Here is a 19,363-nt window from a genome sequence, read left to right as displayed (position 1 = left end):
AATTTAGATATATTAAAAATAAGTATAAAGAGACCGAGCTTCACTCAATGAAAAGGAAGCGAGTTTTTTCAGAGCTTTAATTTCATTCTACTTTATTTCGAAAACCTTTTTGCATATTTATACCTACAAATTACTCTATACTATCAGCAATTACATTAAATTGTATTGGGCTTTTTTTTAAAATCAGCACAGACACTCATCTTCAGTAAAATTTATTGTTACTATACCAAGTATTTTTGATGTCATTCATATAAAAATGTTGAAAAAATTAGACTATAGAAAAAACGTTCCAGTGAAAAATTCGACTACTATAAGAGTCAAATGCGCGATCTTGAATGATACATCTCTTTGAATAAAATATATCAAATATAATTACTATGTGGCATTTTTAAGTAATATTATAATCAAAATAGAGGAAAGGGACCATAAGTAAGAAGATACCATGACGAAGGAATAAAAAATTTATATCTAGGAGACATCAAACTCCCGACTTAGTTACAAATTTCTGCCGTCCGGAACTCAATTTCACTAGGTCGAAAAAAATTAGACTATAGAAAAAAAGTTCCAGTGAAAAATTCGACTACTATAAGAGTCAAATGCGCGATCTTGAATGATATATCTCTTTGAATAAAATATATCAAATATAATAACTATGTGGCATTTTTCAGTAATATTATAATCAAAATAGAGGAAAGGGACCATAAGTAAGAAGACACCATGACGAAGGAATAAAAATTTTATATCTCGGAGACATCAAACTCCCGACTTATTTACAAATTTCTGCCGTCCGGAACTCAATTTCACTAGGTCGAAAAAAATTAGACTATAGAAAAAAAGTTCCAGTGAAAAATTCGACTACTATAAGAGTCAAATGCGCGATCTTGAATGATATATCTCTTTGAATAAAAAATATCAAATATAATAACTATGTGGCATTTTTTCAGTAATATTCTAATCAAAATAGAAGAAAGGGACCATAAGTTAGAAGACACCATGACGAAGGAATAAAAATTTTATATCTCGGAGACATCAAACTCCCGACTTAGTTACAAATTTCTGCCGTCCGGAACTCAATTTTAGTAGGTCCACATTTTAATTCTATGTGATACAAGGCGAACTGTACTTGATTTACTTATAACTTTAACACACCCTAAAAGCCTTTCCCGTGAATATCAAAGAATAAACAAAGCCCTTGGGATATAAGATACTAAACAATACTTTTTTTAGAATTCAATTTTACCCAGGACATTTTGAAATCCACAAAAAAATGATGATTTTCATCAGAGATCATGACCAAATTACCATATAGTCACAATAACCACATTGACTATTGCTATGCAATTTTACCTTCAAAATTGTAGCAGTCTATTGTCACTGCTATTTCCTTTTCTATGCCAAATCGCCTTAGCTAGGATAAGGTCATTGCCTATATGTGTCAACTTGGGTATTAGAGTTCACTAAATGTTAATACTTAATTCTAATAACAGCATAAACTGAACTAGGTTTCATATTTTGCCATAAAATAATACAATATTACATTGTAATCATGGTGCATTTCAAAAGTGACAACATCGATAAGGTGTCATGAAATATTAAATAAAGTTAGTTTTAAGAAGGAGTGCAACTTGATACCGTCTCTACGGAATGTATAATTTTTTTTTTCTTTTTTCCCCTTTTTTAAGAAAATTTCTTCTTGGGACAAACTAATCCAAAGCTATCAGGGGATGGAAAACTACAGCAGCAAATCAACGGCAAAAACCGAACTGTTGCTCCCAAAACACTTTTGACAACGAAGCTGAAAAAGGTTTGCTACAGCGCTTCAAGCTACCGAGGCAGCATAATCTAGTTTATGTTCGTTTAATTTTCACTTATTATACGACTTTTTTCAGCTCATTTTGGGCTTCAATATCACTGTTTATTTTTCTTTGGTCCACTGAAATGCCATGCCTCAATAACAAAAGTATTGCATTTTCTTATCTTATTTATCTTATTTTTGTTCGTTGCATTTCCCTTTTTTGACTTCAAAATAAGCTTTTAAGAATGACTAATTGCTACGTAAACTGTTTAAATATTTTGATTTTGGCGTGCTTTCTTAAGGATTGAAACGATAAGGTAAACTTGGAATCAAATTTGCTTCTTCTCCGGATTCAGAGCTTTCCTTTAGTGGTCACTAGCATGACTATTGCACGCCATCCCCTGATGGTGCCAAATACAGTTCTGAATAATATTTTCCATTTAGTACATTTCGGAATACATCAATAATATACTTTAATTGATGGACCTTTTACGTGGTAAAAAATAAAAAGAATTCTAACCTCATACTCAACCCAAGATTTTGGTGACAAAATTCTTCTCAAAGAGGTGACAACAGTTCCAGAGCCTGTGCCATTTGAGGTATTTACACTTCCTGCTAAAACGGCTGTGTCTTTTGTAGTCAGAGGTGCTTCTGTAGACATATCGAAAGAAACTCCACGAATCTCGACATCTAGCAAACTCGGTGACTGCCTGCAAAAGGGGACTGATGTATGATAACACGAAATCTATTCTAATAAATTTCAAGCTCATGCTTAAATTCAAATCCATTTTAAATCAGAAGAAAAGTGAAACAGAGAAATACAAAGTGGTTTCAATAAGAGGTTCAATAAGAGCAAATCAATCGACTCAAGAAGTAAAACAAGATTCTAGTTTAAAATTGTTTATATTGAAACTAGAAATTCTACCACAAATGTTAATAGATCATCGCAGGAACACACCACCTCTAACCAAGACAGCTCCACAAGTTCTACCTCTGGTCCATTCTGTTCAGAGCTTCCTCTTGTATTCCCTACAATAAAGCTATAAGCTCTTTCTGTCATGAGGTTTGTGACTTCATCTTGACTTCTTTATATCGCGACTTTATTTTCGATAATGACCTCTTCCCACCACATTAAGGAACCTTTTGTTTATTTTGGCCTCACCTTGATTGACAAAACACAAAATTTGAGCCGCCTATCAACCTTCATTCATGAAACGTAAAATTTTTGAATTCCCAACTGATTCTGCATTTTTCAAAAGAACTGGTGTGTTTCTAAGGGAAGAAATCCATCCAAACAACCCATATAAACATAAAACACTGCCAGGAGGTTACAAATCTCTGAGGTTTAAAAACATAAGCTTCAACTACTACTCTTAAATTGAACTGCTAACCAAACTACCAACTGACCTCATTTTAACCAGAACTATATTACTTTCGTGCATAGCCCTATTTCATTCGATGTTCTCATCTGGCATATCATATAAGAATAGGAGCTTCACCAAAAACTTTTATATCTTCTGAATCCAGTGCATGTTTATAATGTATAAAATTCGAGACTCAAGAGACTTGATGATTCAGAAACCTCTCACTTATTAAACGTGATAATTTGCTCAACGCAGCTCTCCCCACTCCTAAAACTGAAACCGAACTATAGCCTACTCCTCTTTTAACTTGACCTACAACATCTCTAACTAAATATAATCATACAAAGCAATTTCATAGGCAAAGCAATAGCCCTGTTTAAGTAAAGATTGATATGAATTCAATGCATGTTTTCCCAGGGCACTTCGTAAAGGAGTTGACGTAGAAACTTTGGAAGGGGCTCATTCGATTGAAATTGAAAGTTAGAGTACCCTTTTTAAGAGTCAAAATGATTGGAGGATGACCAGCCCCCTCCCATGTCCCTTCTGGCTTGCAACCTCCTCAAACCCGACCAAAACTTTGAAATAGCCATTTTGTCCAAAATAATCGAAAGATCTAATGACTATACCTACGGGATGACATGACCCATCATAGCCTGTGGAGCATTATCTGTAAATTAGACAAGTTGCCCATGATTACATATAAGTTTTACTGTTGAAAATGTGAGGTATGTATGTTCCTGGGTCTCCAAAAAGCCTAAATAAATTAAGGTGAAGCTTTCAGAGAATGCTGAGGGATATCAAAATACACTATATGCATGCAGGTTGTCAAAAGGGTGTATCTGCAATATTTCAGGAGCACCTGAGGGCATTGAGCTGAAACTTTCAGAGCATGTTGAGGGATATGTTGAACTAATCTAAAGATACTATATAAATCCAGGTTGTAAAAGAGCGTATCTGCAATACCTCAAGAACGATTAGGGGAATAAGTTGAAACTTTCAGGGCATGTTGAGCAGGATGTAAAACTAAAGCAGAAGAACAAGAGGATTAATTTGACACTTTCAGGGCATGTTGAAGTAACCACAGGGAACTATGTACATAGTACTACTACTAAGGCTAAGGGTATAAAGGTGAAATTTCTAGGACCTATTGAGGGGATGTTTAAGTAAATCTAAACATGCTATGTCCAAGCAAGTTGTTGAAAGGGCGCATCAGCAATATCTCAGGAATGGATTAGTGCACCAAGTTGAAACTTTCAGAAAATGTTGAGGGGGGGGGGGTTGAACTACTCAAAAGACACTATGTGAATACTATTACTGCTCCTAATACTGCTATTGCTAAGGTTATAAAGTTGGAACTTTCAGGGAATGTTAAACTAAATCAAAACCCACTACATGCCATGCAGGTTGGCAAAAAGACGGATCAGCAATATCTCAGAAACAGATTAGGGTATTAAGTTGAAACTTTCAGAGCTTATTGAGGGGGTGTTGAAAAAAACAAAATGCAGTAGTGCATGCTACTGCTACTACTACTAATGCTACAACTAATACTAATGCTATTACTAATACTAATGCTACTAGTACTACTACTACTACTATTATTACTACTACTACTTCTACTGCTGCGACGACTACTACAACTACTAAGGGTATTAAAATGAAACTTTCAGGAGATGGCGAACTAAATTAAAACACAATATGTATACGCAAGTTGTCTTGAGGGTGCGTCAGCTATATCTAAGCTACGGCTTAGAGTATTAAGTTGAAAATATCAGGAAGTTAAGGTTTATGTTGAACTAACTAAAAGGCACTATGTGCACACTACTACTACTCCTGTTGCTACGACTACTACTGCTATTGCTACTACCACTAGGGCTGGGGTTATAGGGGCGAAACTTTTAGGGATTGCTGAGGGGGATGTTGAACTAAATCAAAACAAACTAAGTGTTTGCAGGTTGTCAAAAAGGTGTATCAACAGTGTCTCAGGAACAGCTTAAAGTATTAAGTTGGAACTTCCAGAGCATATGGAGGGGGATGTTGAACTAACCGAAAGGCACAGCGTGCATACTACTACTACAACAGCTATTACAACTAATCCAACTACCACTACTGCAACTACGGCTACTAATACTGCCACTGCTAATTATAGTTAAGGGCATGATGGAAAAACTTACAGGGTATGTTAAGAGAGGTATTGAACTAAATTATAACTCACTACGGGCATGCAGGTTGTCAAAAAGGATTATCAGTAATATGTCAGCAACAGCTAAGAGAATTAAGTGTAAACTTTCAGAATAGTTTGAGCAGGATATTGAACTAGCCAAAAGGCACTATGTGTATACTACTACTCCTGCTACTACCAATGCTACTAATACTACTACTAACACTACAACTACTACTACTACTACTGCCACTATTACTTTTACTACTTTACTGTTTCTACCTTCTAAAACTACTACTACTACTACTACTAAGACTAAAGGTATTAAGGTGAAACTAAGCTGCTACTATTACTGCTACTACTGCTACTATTACTAATACTACTATTACTAAAGGTAAGGATAATGAGAAGAAACATAATGATAAAAACCTATTCAGAATAATGAGAAGATTAATTAGGAGGGCAGCTTCACTTACCTTGGTGGTATTATAAGTAAAGACGGTGGGAGCAGTGAAGATGTTAAAAGTAAAATAGCCAAGGATCATGGTGTTTTTTCACAGTTAAAAAAAGTTTGGAAGAATAGGAAGATAAAATCTGCAAACCAAGATTAAAATATTGGAAGGTATAGTATGACCGTGGTCGAAGCATGGGAGCTCCGAAAAGTGGATGAAGATTTACTAGATGTTTTCCAGAGAAATCGCCTACGGATTGTTCTGGGTACTCGGCTGACTGACCATATTTCAAACAGTAGGTTGTACGAAAAATGTGGTTCAATCCTTCTTTCTAGGGCTATAATGAAAGAAAGGTTGATATGCTAGGGCACGTTCTGCAGGTGAAGGATGATAGATTGTCGAAGATTGTCCTTTTCGGCCAACCGTCCAGGGCCTAACTGAAAGCGTCTTCCTCGTCTGGGGTGGGAGGATGACATAAAGAAAGATTTAAAGGAAATGGGAACTTCCTGGGAGGGTGTAAAGAGGGAGGCTTTGAATAGATTGGACTGGAGGAGGAGCGTGCGTAGCTGTGTTAGCCTCAGGCGGCTTGATGCTACGGTGAGTTGTTAGTAGTAGTAGTAGTAGAAGCAACTTCAACGAAGGAGACTTCATATGCCAAGATTTCACTTATCAACGAAAATAAGGGGGGGGGGTCAGTCTATTCTAGTTTACCTGTTCTTAGCATTGGAGCCAAAATAGCTACACCAGGCATTACAAAGTTCACTACACAGGTGAAGAGTAATCCCATTTTTTCTATAGCAGACTATATCTCGTAAAGTTACGGTTAGTGACATAAGTAACCCTTTTGATGTAGATCCTATTTATTGCCAACTTGAAATTCTAGAAAACTATACTCTAGGTTGTCGACTTAATCAGACTTTAAAAGCAAATTGTCAATCAAGAGAGAAATTTTGCAATCGCATTATATATCAAAATACCTCAGAGCGAAATATGATCTTGAAAGAGGATGAGAAGAGCAGAAAATTGAGATACTATAAGATTATATAATCAATATACATGGCAAGAATTAAAAGAAAAATTCACATACTCGTAATATTCGTAGATCCCGTCATCATCTTCATAAAAACTTGTTACTGGAAACAAACTTGTGGCATTTACATTGACTGTAACACTCCCTTTTGGATTAGTGCGCTGTTGACGTTTCCTTTCCTCCTCTTCTCTAAGGACAAAAAAAAAAAAAATAAATAAACGGAAGGAAAAAATCTTTTATGCACAATACTAAAACCTTCTTTCAAACTCTGATTATAGAAAATGGAAACGAATCAAATGTTTTGGTTGAACAGGTAGATTGGTAGCTTCTTGATAAGAATTCTATTATTTTGCACCTCTTTAGCATACTATGCAACTACCTATTGTGCATTTGCAACAGTTTCTTGAACGATTTGTATTCATACCATTACCTACAATTTAAGAGTAAACAAAATGTTTTGATAGAGCATAAACTTTAAGCTACTTTCCCTTCAGAGGGCGTGATCTTCAAAATAAGTATATTTTTAAGCTCAAGCCTCTCGATTTTCTTTAATCTGGCCTTTAATTTTACCAGCATATCAAGGAAAAGTCCCCGGGAGCCTCTATTTCTAAAAATACCATATATATGTATTTGGAACATTATTACTTTAATGGTAGTCCATGTAGTTCACATATTTGTGTCTTGTTTTAAAAAAAAATCAGACGATCCACTCCACGACACTAGAGTAAATAGCTTATATGGATTAAATTACAGACGTTCAGTCGACAATAGCTCTTGGTGGCTGTGAAGTCAAATTGATTCCACCATTATGAATAGCCCAATTTAGTATCCGTTTCAGTCATTACTTTTACTGTTGTAGCAGGGAAATGCAATAGAGAATATATTGCCAAAAGTATAAATTCATTCCCTTATCCGATTTAATACAAATCACAAAAATTTTAGTACGAATGTTAGTAGGCATCTCAGGCTGTATTTTTTTTTTTTTTTTTTTTTTTTTGAAGAAAGGGGACCTTCGTTTTTTTTACAAAGTGTCCCCTCCCTCCTTTTTGTAGTATATTCTTGTTTTCCCTGTTTTTTCTGTGTGTGTTTTCTCCAATTCTTATTTCGTGTCGACCATTTGGGGGAGATACGAATCTGCCTATTTTTTACAATTAAAACCGATACAGATAAACACTAAACGGATTTTCGAAGTTGAAGAAAAAGCAAAACACTTTGATTTCTGTTTCTCTCTTTTTGTTGATTGGCTTTAGGACTTATTTAATCGTCTATCGCAGTATCTATTGTCTTTATTGTTTATGTGATTATCGATTTTAATTTCTCAGGGTTGAAAAACCTCTTTTTCCGAAAGCGTTTTTTTTTTTAATTAATACGAGTCAGAGACTAATTGACCCACTAATTCCAGAGAATTAAATAGAGATACTTCTGCTTTAAATGACTTAATAGATTTGAAAAACTGTGAAGTCATGATTTTGTTTTGTACAGTGGTAATACGCCAAGCGGCAAATACACAGTGAATACCCAAAAATTACCTCTTATCTGTCTACCCCTCTACTATTCATTGTTAAAAGCATTGAGTATCGTTGGCCTTAAAAGGTGTTATCGAGGATAACCCTAGTAATGTTACGCACGGCAGCTATCCTAATACCACAACCCAAAGATTTCAAACTTCGGAAAATATGTTGTAAATATGGGTTCAAAGTTATTACAGAATTTAAATGAAAGCAAAACCAAATTAAATTACTGGTATTTTAATATATAAAAGCCCGGTTACAATTTCGATGAGAGGTCTCTGCTGATTCTGCTTTCTTTTTGGGTTCCTAGGCGTTCTAGAGCATATCGACTTCCTTCCAACAAGTCTGAAAGATCTACGCTTTCAATTTGATATCAGATACCGTTAATCTCAAATAAATACAGATTGATTGAAAAATCCTAACCGAGACGTTTGGACATAACCAGAATCATAGAAAGCGCAATCCCCCTGCCTAAGTAAAGAACGATGTTGGCACTATGTATTATTTACTAATTAAAAAAACTTTTTCACAAAATAAGTTTTTCAAAGAAAAGTAAAGAACTCCAGTAAACAAAAAATGAGCAAAAATCAAATCAAATAATCTACCAAGCGTGAAACCGCCACAAATCAGCATCGATGAATAAATGAAACCCAAAAAGAACAGAAATTACAATAAATAACCAAGTCAAACTCAAAACAAGCAGAAATTAACATAAGTTGGGCTCAAAACCCCTATGCCTTCCCAAGGCCAGATCATAATTTGCACTTTACTGAAAAATATAAATGTTTTTACTTTTATAACTTTAATAAATCAAATAATATTAACATTTTGATTAATAGATATCAGTATATGTATATTAAACTGACAATGCACATTCCTTAGTATTTTTTTCAGTAAAGTGCAAATTACGTTCTGGCCTTGGGAAGGCAAAGGGGTTTTGAGCCCAACTTATTGGATGAAACGACTTATTGAAATTTTGATTGGATGTGCTTGGGGAAAAGGTAAGCGAAAGAGCGGGGTTAGTTGCCTCAAATCACTTTCGAGACTATTAAAAAGCGCACTAGCCCTTTGAATTTCCAATCGAGTGAGCCCTTTTTCAAGTTTCTACGATAAAAATTTCAATAAAAACTTATATGCCCCCAGGGCATAACTTATAACCCTTGCCCTGAAGACTGTGGGGGGAGTGATCTAATCAAAGGTATAATTTCCTGAACTTTAAACTGCGTGGAAAAAATAGCTATCTCAAAATTTCGATGGGATGTTTTTGGGGAAATGGTGGGCGTGAGATGGGGATTAATTACTCTCCACTCACTTTCGACCATTAAAAACGGCAATTTCAATTTCCACTCAAATGAGCCCTTTTTGAAATTTCTACAACAACTTTCTATATAAACCTTAAATGTCCCCAGGGCACAACTTACGACCCTTGCCCTGAGAGCTGTAGGGGTGGAGGTGTTGTCATCCTTAAACACCTAATTTCCAAAACTTTTAACTACGTTGAATAAAATGGGTATCAAAAAATTTTGATTGAATGTGTTTGGAGAAAAGGTGGGCGAAAGAGCTGGGTTAGTTGCCCTCAAATTACTTTCGAGACAATTAAAAAGGGCACTAGCCCTTTGAATTTCCAATCGAGTGAGCCCTTCTTCAAGTTTGTACGATAAAGATTTCAATAAAAACTTATATGCCCCCAGGGCATAACTTATATCCCTTGCCCTGAAGACTCTGGGGGGAGTGTTCTAATCAAGGGTACAATTTCCTGAACTTTAAACTGCGTGGAAAAAAATAGCTATCTCAAAATTTCGATGGGATGTTTTTGGGGAAATGGTGAGCGTGGAAGGGGTGTTAGTTGCCTTCCAATCACTTTCGACTATTAAAGGCACTAGCCATTTGAATTTTCAATCGACTGAGCCCTTTTTGAAGTTTCTACGACAACGCGTTCTATAGAAACCTTATATGCCCCAAGGATATAACTTACAACCCTTGTTTTGGGGGCTGTGGGGGGGAGGGGGTTGTCAACCTCAAAGACCTAGTTTCCAGAACTTTCAACTACGTTGAACAAAATGACTATCTTAAAATTTTGATTGGATGTGTTTGGGGAAAAGGTGGGCGTGAGAGAAGGGTTGGTTGCCCTCCAATCACTTTCGACTATTAAAGAGGGCACCAGCCCTCTGAATTTCCAGTCGAATGAGCCTTTTTTGAAGTTTCTACGACAACAGTTTATATAAAACCTTATATGCCCCCAGGGCATAACTTACAACCCTTGCCCTGAGGACTGTGGGGGAGTGTCCTCCTCAAAAACATAATTTGTATCTGGAAATCAACAACTCTGAACAAAATGGCTATCTAAAAATTTTGATTGGATGTGTTTGGGGAAAAGGTGGGCGGCAGAGGGGGGTTAGTTGCCCTCAAATCACTTTCGACTATCGAAAAGGGCACTATACCTTTGAATTTCCAATTGAATGAGCCCTTTTTCAAGTTTCTAGGACAAAGATTTCAATAAAAACTTATATGCCCCCAGGGCATAACTTATAACCCTATCTCTGAAGCCTGGGGGAGGGGTCTCCTGCTCAAATGTATAATTTCCTAAACTTTAAACTGTGTGAACAGAAGGACTATCTCCAACTTTTCATTTGATGAGTTTGGGGAAATGGTGGGCGTGGAAGGGGTGTTAGTTGCCTTCAAATCACTTTCAACTATTAAAAAGGGCACTAGCCATTTCAATTTCCAATCCAATGAGCCCTTTTTGAAGTTTATACGACAACACGTTCTATAAAAGCCGTATATGCCCCCAGGGCATAACTTAAAACCCTTACCATGAGGGCTGTGGCGTGGCGGGGGGGGGTTGTAATCCTCAGACCTAATTTCCAGAACTTTTAACTACGTTGAACAAAATGGCTATCTTAAAATTTTGATAGGATGTGTTTGGGGGAAAGGTGGGCATGAGAGGGGGGTTAGTTGCCCTCCAATTACTTTCGACTATTAAAAAGGGCACTAGCCCTTTGAATTTCCAATCGAATGAGGCTTTTTTGAAGTTTCTACGACAACAACTTCTATAAAAAAAACCTTATATGCCCCCAGGGCATAACTTACAACCCTTGCCCTGAGGGCTGTGGGGGAGTGTCCTCCTCAAAAACATAATTTCTATCAAGAAATCCACTACGCTGAACAAAATGGCTATCTCAAAATTTTGATTGGATGCGTTTCGAGAAATGGTGGGAGTAGAAGGGGTGTTAGTTGCCTTCCAATCCCTTTCGACTATTAAAAAGGGCACAAGCCACTTCAATTTCCAACTGAATGAGCCCTTTTCGAAGTTCTTACGAAAGCTTCTTCGAGATGTAGTGCCCTGGTCTAAATGAAAAAAAACAATACATTGTGCAAGCATTGTTCTTGTATACTTTATGAGCGAAACCGAAAATTATTGTCCCATGGGCTGTGGGAGTATTCGCCGCAAAAACATATTTTATATCTGGAGGTCATCTCAGTTGAACAGAGTAGCAGTATAAAGGTTTTGGGGAGATGTGTTTCGGGAATTGCTGGGCTTGAAAGGCGTTTTAGTAGCCTACCCATCAATGTTAACTATTAAAAAGGGCACAAGCCACTCCAATTTCCAATTGAATGAGTCCTTTTCAAAGTTTCTACGACAACTTCTTCGATACAAATTGCCCTGGTCAAAAGGAAAAAAAAATAATAAATAATACACTGTGCCGACATGGTTCTTATATGCCACCAGGGCATATCTTAAAACCCTTGCCCTGAGGGTTGTGGGGGAGTGACCTCAAAAATATATTTTCTATCTGGAAATCAACTACGTTGAACAAAATGGCTATCTCAAAATTTGATTGGATGTGTTTGGGGGATTGCGGGGTGTGGGGAGGGGGGGGGCTAGTTGCCCTCCAATCACTTTTGACAATTAAAAAGGGCACTACCACTCCAATTTCCAATCGAATGAGCCCTTTTCGAAGTTTCTACGACAACTCCTTCGATACGAAGTGCCCTGGTCTAAAGGAGAAAAATAATAAATATTACGTTGTGCCAACATCGCTCTTATATGCCCTCAGGGCATAACTTAAAACCCTTGCCCGGCGGGTTGTGGGGGAGTATCCTCCTCAGAAACATTATTTCTAATGGAAAATCAAATACACGGGACAAAATGACAATCTCGCAATTGTTATGGGATTAATTGTAGAAATTGATGGGCGTGGTGGGGGGGGGGCTAGTTGCCTTTCAATCCTTTCTAGTTACTGAAGAGGGTACCAGGTACTCCAATTTTCAACCGAATGAGCCCTTTTCGAAGTTTCTACGACAAATCTTTCGATACGAAGTGCCCGGGTATGGAGGAAAAATAAATAAACAGCCAGCCAAAGTTTATTAAAAAGCCAAAATATAATTTGTGCTTTACTGAAAAAAGTTCTTTTACACGTTTTCACTTATAACTTTTAGAAAACAAAAATTAATTAAGATTTTAAGGAATAAATGTCAGTATATGTATATTAATTTGACAATGCACATTTTTTTCAGTAAACTCATTTGAATTTTTTTCAGTAAAGTACAAATTATATTCTGGCTTTGAGAAAACATAGGGTTTAGAACCCTACTCAGATAAATTTCTGCTTGTTTTGAGTTTGAATTATTTTAATTTCTGTTTGTTTTGGGTTTCATTTATTTATTGATACTGATTTGTGGTAGTTGTGCTTGGTAGATTTTTTTTTTTTATTAATAATTTGAAAAAAGAAAGAATTATTTAACCAGCTTTGACAATAAAGCATAAGCCCTTTATGTCGTCATTTTATTGTTTTGTTTATTTGCCTTTATTGGGGTCACCTCCTGTGTACTGCTTACCCAGATTGCTTATTTCCCCCTGTATTTTTATTTTCTTTTTTCTTCATGCCTTTCATTTTCTATTTTTTTTTTTGTCTATTGATCTTTATTCATTTACTTTTTATCCCGTTAATTTGTTCAATTCCTATGTTTGTTGCCCCACAACAATTATTAGCTCTGCTCTCCATTGGGATGTATCCATGGGATGAGAACCCTACTCAGATTAATTTATGCTTGTTTTGAGTTCGACTTATTTTAATTTCTGTTTGTTTTGGGTTTCATTTATTTATTGATACTGATTTGTGGTAGTTATACTTGGTAGATTATTTTTTTTTATTAATAATTTGAAAAAAGAAAGAATTATTTAACGAGCTTTGACGATGGAGCATAAGCCCTTTATGTCGTCATTTTATTGTTTTGTTTATTTGCCCTTATTGGGGTCACCTCCTGTGTACTGCTTACCCAGCATTGCTTATTTCCCCCTGTATTTTCATTTTCTTTTTTCTTCTTGCCTTTCATTTTCTATTTTTTTGTCTATTGATCTTTATTCATTTACTTTTTATCCCGTTAATTTGTTCAATTCCTATGTTTGTTGTCCCACAACAATTATTAGCTCTGCTCTCCATTGGGATGTATCACCATTTGACTGATGTGTTGTATTAATTTGAGTCAATTCTATCACAAAAACCAAATCTTTAAACCGCGTCTGGTCATAGAGTTGCTATCGTACTCCACAAGTAGCTAAATAATAGTTATATTTACAAATATTGTTAAACAGAAGGTCGAAATATCTTGAAAAAGAAGTGCAAATATTTTGATAAAACAAATACTAGAAAGTTTAATTAGTATTCAAGAATACAAAAGATTTAACAGTACATAAAGGATTATTGCTGACGTACTAAAATTTTTCATAATTAAAGTTTATTCCTTTGTTTTATGTTAACTACTGCACTCTCTGATGAGGAACTAACAGAAATCTCTCATCGCAACGGAATGACACCTACTCTGGTATCAATTTTCTATCTCTGCAATGTCTTGGTGAGATCTTTCCCAAAGTTTCACACTCGTCTTTTAGGGATTAGCAGGAAAAATAGTCCTAAATGCGATCGTGAAAAATGAACTTGGCTCCTTTGGCTGAATGACATTTGGTTCCTTTATAAGGTGTGATTTTAACCTTTTCGTTTAGATATTTAAAAGATTGACAAGAGGCAAAAATTTGAAATTTTTAATCTTGATAGAAACCTTTTCTAATTAAAATCTGACTCACCTTGTCTTATCTATTATCACGAATTTTTAACAAGTGTTCATTAGCTAAAAAGGTACTGGAAACTATATTTTAACATTGAACCCTTTTTTATCTATGTACAACGTTTATCCAGAATGCCTTGAACTTTTTCTGCAAGACAAGATTTAGGAATCTATAGAATAGACTGTGTATAGACTTAAACTGAATAATGCTGCTACAGCTGATTCAACTCAGGCGGTTCCATCTGCTCCAAGGGTCGCTCCGATAATAGTGAAGTTTTCGAGCAAAAGCGTTGCTTGTAAAGTGTTCAAGGCCAAATCCAAGTTGGCCTCTAGTGGTATTTTTGTTGTTGAGTCTCTGACCAAGCAGAGACGAGATATTCTGAATGTGGCGAAAGACAGATTCGGTCAGCGGAATGCTTGGTCTGATCGGGGTCAAATATTGGCAAAGCCTAGTGACGGGACTCCAATAAAAAAAATAAGGTCTCTCGCTCACTGTATCTAGTTTTTTTTTCTGTCTGTTTGTTTTTTATTTTCTCATGGATTGTTTGTTTATTGTCCCCTTTCTTTTTTTTTATCTCTACCAATTCACTAGTTTTTTTTTCCTTCTTTGTTTTTTTTTTATTTTTTTATTTTTTTTGTCAAAAATATTGTTTGTTTCTATTTATTTTTGGGTGCACTTTTCGGTATTTTTTCTCTTTTTATTACTTCGGTTGTGTCATTTTTCGATGTTAATATTTTTCTTCTGCATAGATGCCATAGCTCTGCTGTGATGTCGTTAACCTTTGGTCTGGTGAGTTTGGTCACGGAGCGGATCTACCATCCACCGTAAGTAAAATAATTAATTCTTATAGTGACCAGGGTGATGTCAACTCTTTGGGGGAACGTTTTGTTGAGTTACAAAATAATCCTTTAGATATAGAAAGCATAATTAATAATTCAGTTGGAAGTAGAAATAGGAATTATAATGATCCTAAATCGGTTATTGAAAGTAAATATGTTTCGCAATTAAGTGGTTCTGCCTCTTCTAAACGAGATGGTATTTTCTCTGTGCTTCACCTAAACATTCAGGGACTTTGCTCCTCTTTTGATGAGCTAAAACGGATCGTCAGTGGTGGAACTCCGGATGTTATTGGATTATGTGAAACTTTCCTGGATTCAAAAAAGGATATGCTTTTAGACATCCAAAAATTTAGGATGGCGAGGATGAACCGGAAACAGATGGCGAAAGGTGGCCTCGCCCTGTATATTGCCGATCATCTTGTTCATAATTTCCGAAGTGATTTGAGTAGAAATGAGGAAGGAATCTTTGAATCCCTTTTTATTGAGATTAAGTCAAGTTGTAAGGATTTAGTTGTCGGTTTGATTTACAGATCCCCTAGTGGATCTATTCCTTCATTTATGACAATTCTGGAAGAGGTTTTGGACTTAGTCCAAAAGCATCCTTGCGAACTAATCCTTATGGGGGATTTCAACCTTAACCTGCTGGATCAAAATTCTGTTTCGGCTGCAGATTTTTTGTCAATGATGCTTTCTGCGGAAACTCTACCTTCAGTTTGTATACCAACCCGAGCTACTGAGATGCATGCATCACTTATTGATAATATTTTTTCGTCACTAGATGTCTTAGATAATTCGGTGATGGTTAGTGATATTTCTGATCATTTCCCTGCTATTTCACGATATAGGACTGCTAATCGATCGCAGCGTAAAGCTTCGCCATCTAATCTCCCATTTTTCCGTTTTGGTGTCAGTGATATCAGTCTACTTAAATCTCGTTTGACTGATCAGTCATGGGATAGTTTGGATTCTGAATCGGATTTTAACCGCTCTTTTGATTTCTTTTATGATTTAGTAAAATAAGGTATCCTAGAAGTTTGCCACCAGAATCCAACGCCTCATACCTCAAAAAGGAGAGTACTGCTAAATCCGTGGAGGACCCCAGGTCTCCATAAAAGCTGGAAAAGGAAAAATTATCTGTGGAAGCTATACAAGGCTTCGTCATCTGCTTCTCATCATCAGCGGTTCAATGCCTATAGGAGTATATTTAATTCTCTGTGTCGGAAGGCCAAGTCTCAGTATTATCACAGGAAATTTTCTGAGTGTGGAAAGGATGTTGGGAAGACATGGAAAATTATTAATTCTTTACTTAAACCTACTCCCCCTCCGCCCTCAGTTCCAACAATGCTGTTATTCGATGGTAAAATTGTCCAAGGAGAAGAAAATGTTCAGCTAGAGCTTACGTCTTATTTTGCTAATATAGGAAAGACGACTGCTTCATCTGTGAGCTCCAGAACTCCTCGTTGCGATTTCAGAGCCTATCTTGTACCCCAATGTTTAGAGTCAATAGTCTTTAACCGTGGTTCCGAGCTTAAGGTAAGTTAGATCCTAAATACACTTAAAGGTTCTTCGTCATCAGGGTCAGATTGAATACTTTCAGGGTTATCCGTGCTGTTCTGCCCGCTATTCTGTCACCATTGACTAAGCTTGTTAATCTGTCTTTCGAGAAAGGAGTTTTCCCTGAATCACTTAAGCGAGCTAAGGTTATAGTGCTGTATAAGGGTGGGTCCCGGAGTGATCCTGCTAATTATAGGCCAATTGCTCTTCAATCTGTTTTTAGCAAAATTTTTGAGAAGGCTATGCTATCCAGGTTCTTAGTTTTCTGGATGTCAAAAAATTTTTCAATGATTTCCAGTTCAGAGTCCGAGCGAATCCCTCTACAGAGCATGCTTGCGCATCTCTTTTCAATTTTATTCATTCGGCAATAGATTTTGGTCTTATCCCGGCAGCATTATTTTTGGATGTTCGTAAAGCTTTTGATTCTTTGACTCATCAGATTCTTCTTTGGAAATTATCGCATATTGGTATAAGATCAAATGTTTTCTCTTGGTTTGAATCATATCTTTCTGGCAGACTTATTTCAATGGATCCGATTTTCCGGAGCCCTTCTGAAGCAGAATATGGCGTCCCCCAGGGATCTGTTCTTGGCCCCGTTTTATTTCTGATTTACGTTAATGATCTGATTTCAGCAGTCAAGAACACCAGTCCTCTAGTATGCTGCAATCTGTGTCGTCCGGATGTTCCTTCGTGTCCCAATGCTACTTCTAATGAAGATTGCCTCGTTGCTTTTGCTGACGACAGCACTTTTGGGACTCTAGGGAAGACGAAATGTGATATCATGTCTAATCTTATGGCAATATTTGACAGATTAGTTTCTTGGTTTGAGCCGAATTACTTGGCCGTGAATGTTGCCAAGTCACATTTTCTTATTTTTTTCTCGAATGGGTGTAGCTTTCCCTCAACTGATACAGTTTCAGTTATCACAAGGCTCCTTGTGTAGCCCAAAGAATCGGTTGGTTTGGTTTCTTGGTATCCTGCTTGATGAGAACCTTTCGTGTAGACACCATATAGCCATGATTAGGGTTAAGGTCTCACGGAGTTTGGGTGTCATTCAAAAACTCAAACACACCTTTCCTGGATCTATTCTGAAGCTTCTTTTTTTCTGCCTTGTCCTGTCATATGTCTCTTATTGCCCCATAGTTTGGATGTCTACTTTTCCTTCTACACTGCGGTCGCGTTGTTTAAAGTATGATAAAAAAAGGCCTCTTGTTATTGACACCAAACGTTCCTAACCAAGACCACGTCTAAATCTAAAGTCTCTCTACATTCTTTCTTGTGCTTCTTTTGTTTTTCATCAGCTTCATGGCAATCTTCCAAAATCTCTTCAAAAAACTCCTCAGTTTATTTCTGATTCAGCTCCATATAACCTTCGTTCGTCACATAATATCTGCATTCCTCCTACTGCCACTGTGCGGTCAGATTTCAATCCCCTCATCGCTTGTCATCAGCTTTGGAACTCCCTGGCTTCTTCAGTACAGAAATACCTCTCGTTTGGCACTTTCAAAAGGATTTTTAAGGACCATTTTGTTAAAAATCAAACAGAATTGTTTTTTTTTTTTTTTTTTTTTTTTTTTTTTTTTTTTTTTTTTTTTGGATTTGATGTCCCCTGAATGTTTAGTTCTGTTTTATGGTGATCTTCTCTGCGCTATGACTCCCAGGCCTCAGGTATGGTTTCTTTTTAATTTTATGTGTTGTTTTGCGATTGATTTCTTTTTTATGGTTGTTTGGATATATTGTATTTTCTTTTTTTTCTTTTTTCTCATTCCCCATTGTATCCCTGGCCATGGAGCCTTTCGAGGGGGATTAGGAATGTTGTGATTGGATTGTATGTATTGATTGGATTATTCAATGTAGGCCTATTTTAATGTTTTTTCTATTGATTTAGTGTTTGATTTAAACGATATGTATTCCCCCTCTATTACAGGCCTAGGAGCCTTTGGGGGATTAGCACAATGTATTTTCTTGTATGATTAATTGATTATGAATAAATCTTATCTTATCTTATCACAGGAATCGACGAATTGGCTAAGTGACTAGTAACTTTTAAACATAATGATATATGCTCTCTGAACAAAAAAGCAAGACAAAACATACCGTGCCAGTCTTTCATATTCCTCTCGAATTTCTTGAGGGGTTCTTGTCCGTTGGATCACTTGCCATCCTTCAGTTTCTAATCCTTTAACGCCAAGATTGTCATAAATTGCTCGCTTATGTGAGTCACTTAGCACTACGAAATGAAAGAAAAACCTGAATTCGACTTATGATAATTTTAGGTAATAGAAGCCAATCTCAACAGAGGGTCATTTGAGACAATTGTCGAACGTATGAATCTCAACCCATCCCCTCCCCCTGTGAGCAGAGATTTTCACGTGCCTTTCTTTTAAAGTTTCCCCAAGGGAGGTGATCAGATGTGACTTTGAAGGTGAATAAGAATCCCTCAACTCAAAGACTGTCACTGTATTTCCTTAAGCCACATTTGCATCTGTTCACACCTACCTCACAAACTTTCTAATTGGCAAACATCCAGTAAAACTAGACTTTTTTACTTGCATATTCATAGCCCAAATTGACAAGTCTTCCTACATCTTTG

The 19,363-nt window shown here is 36.4% G+C and overlaps 1 protein-coding gene across 2 annotated transcripts in view; it reads right to left on the bottom strand.

Moving 5' to 3' along the window:
• The window catches only part of LOC148952129 (dnaJ homolog subfamily C member 11), a 63,839-nt gene that overhangs the window by 30,246 nt on the left and 14,230 nt on the right, over window positions 1-19,363 (bottom strand). For both annotated transcript variants that reach the window (XM_089089575.1, XM_089089576.1), the window contains exons 3-5: window positions 18,868-19,000; window positions 6,857-6,988; window positions 2,316-2,505 (exon numbers count right to left, since the gene is read on the bottom strand). In XM_089089575.1, coding sequence (XP_088945701.1) covers window positions 2,316-2,505; window positions 6,857-6,988; window positions 18,868-19,000 — 455 coding nt within the window. The remainder of the gene's footprint in view (window positions 1-2,315; window positions 2,506-6,856; window positions 6,989-18,867; window positions 19,001-19,363) is intronic.

The sequence above is a fragment of the Artemia sp. Qi Xiang Cuo genome, chromosome 5 (assembly GCF_049724085.1).
Source record: "Artemia sp. Qi Xiang Cuo chromosome 5, ASM4972408v1, whole genome shotgun sequence".
In the NCBI taxonomy this organism is placed as follows: Eukaryota; Metazoa; Arthropoda; class Branchiopoda; order Anostraca; family Artemiidae; genus Artemia; species Artemia sp. Qi Xiang Cuo.
This window is presented reverse-complemented; position numbering and strand designations above follow the sequence as displayed.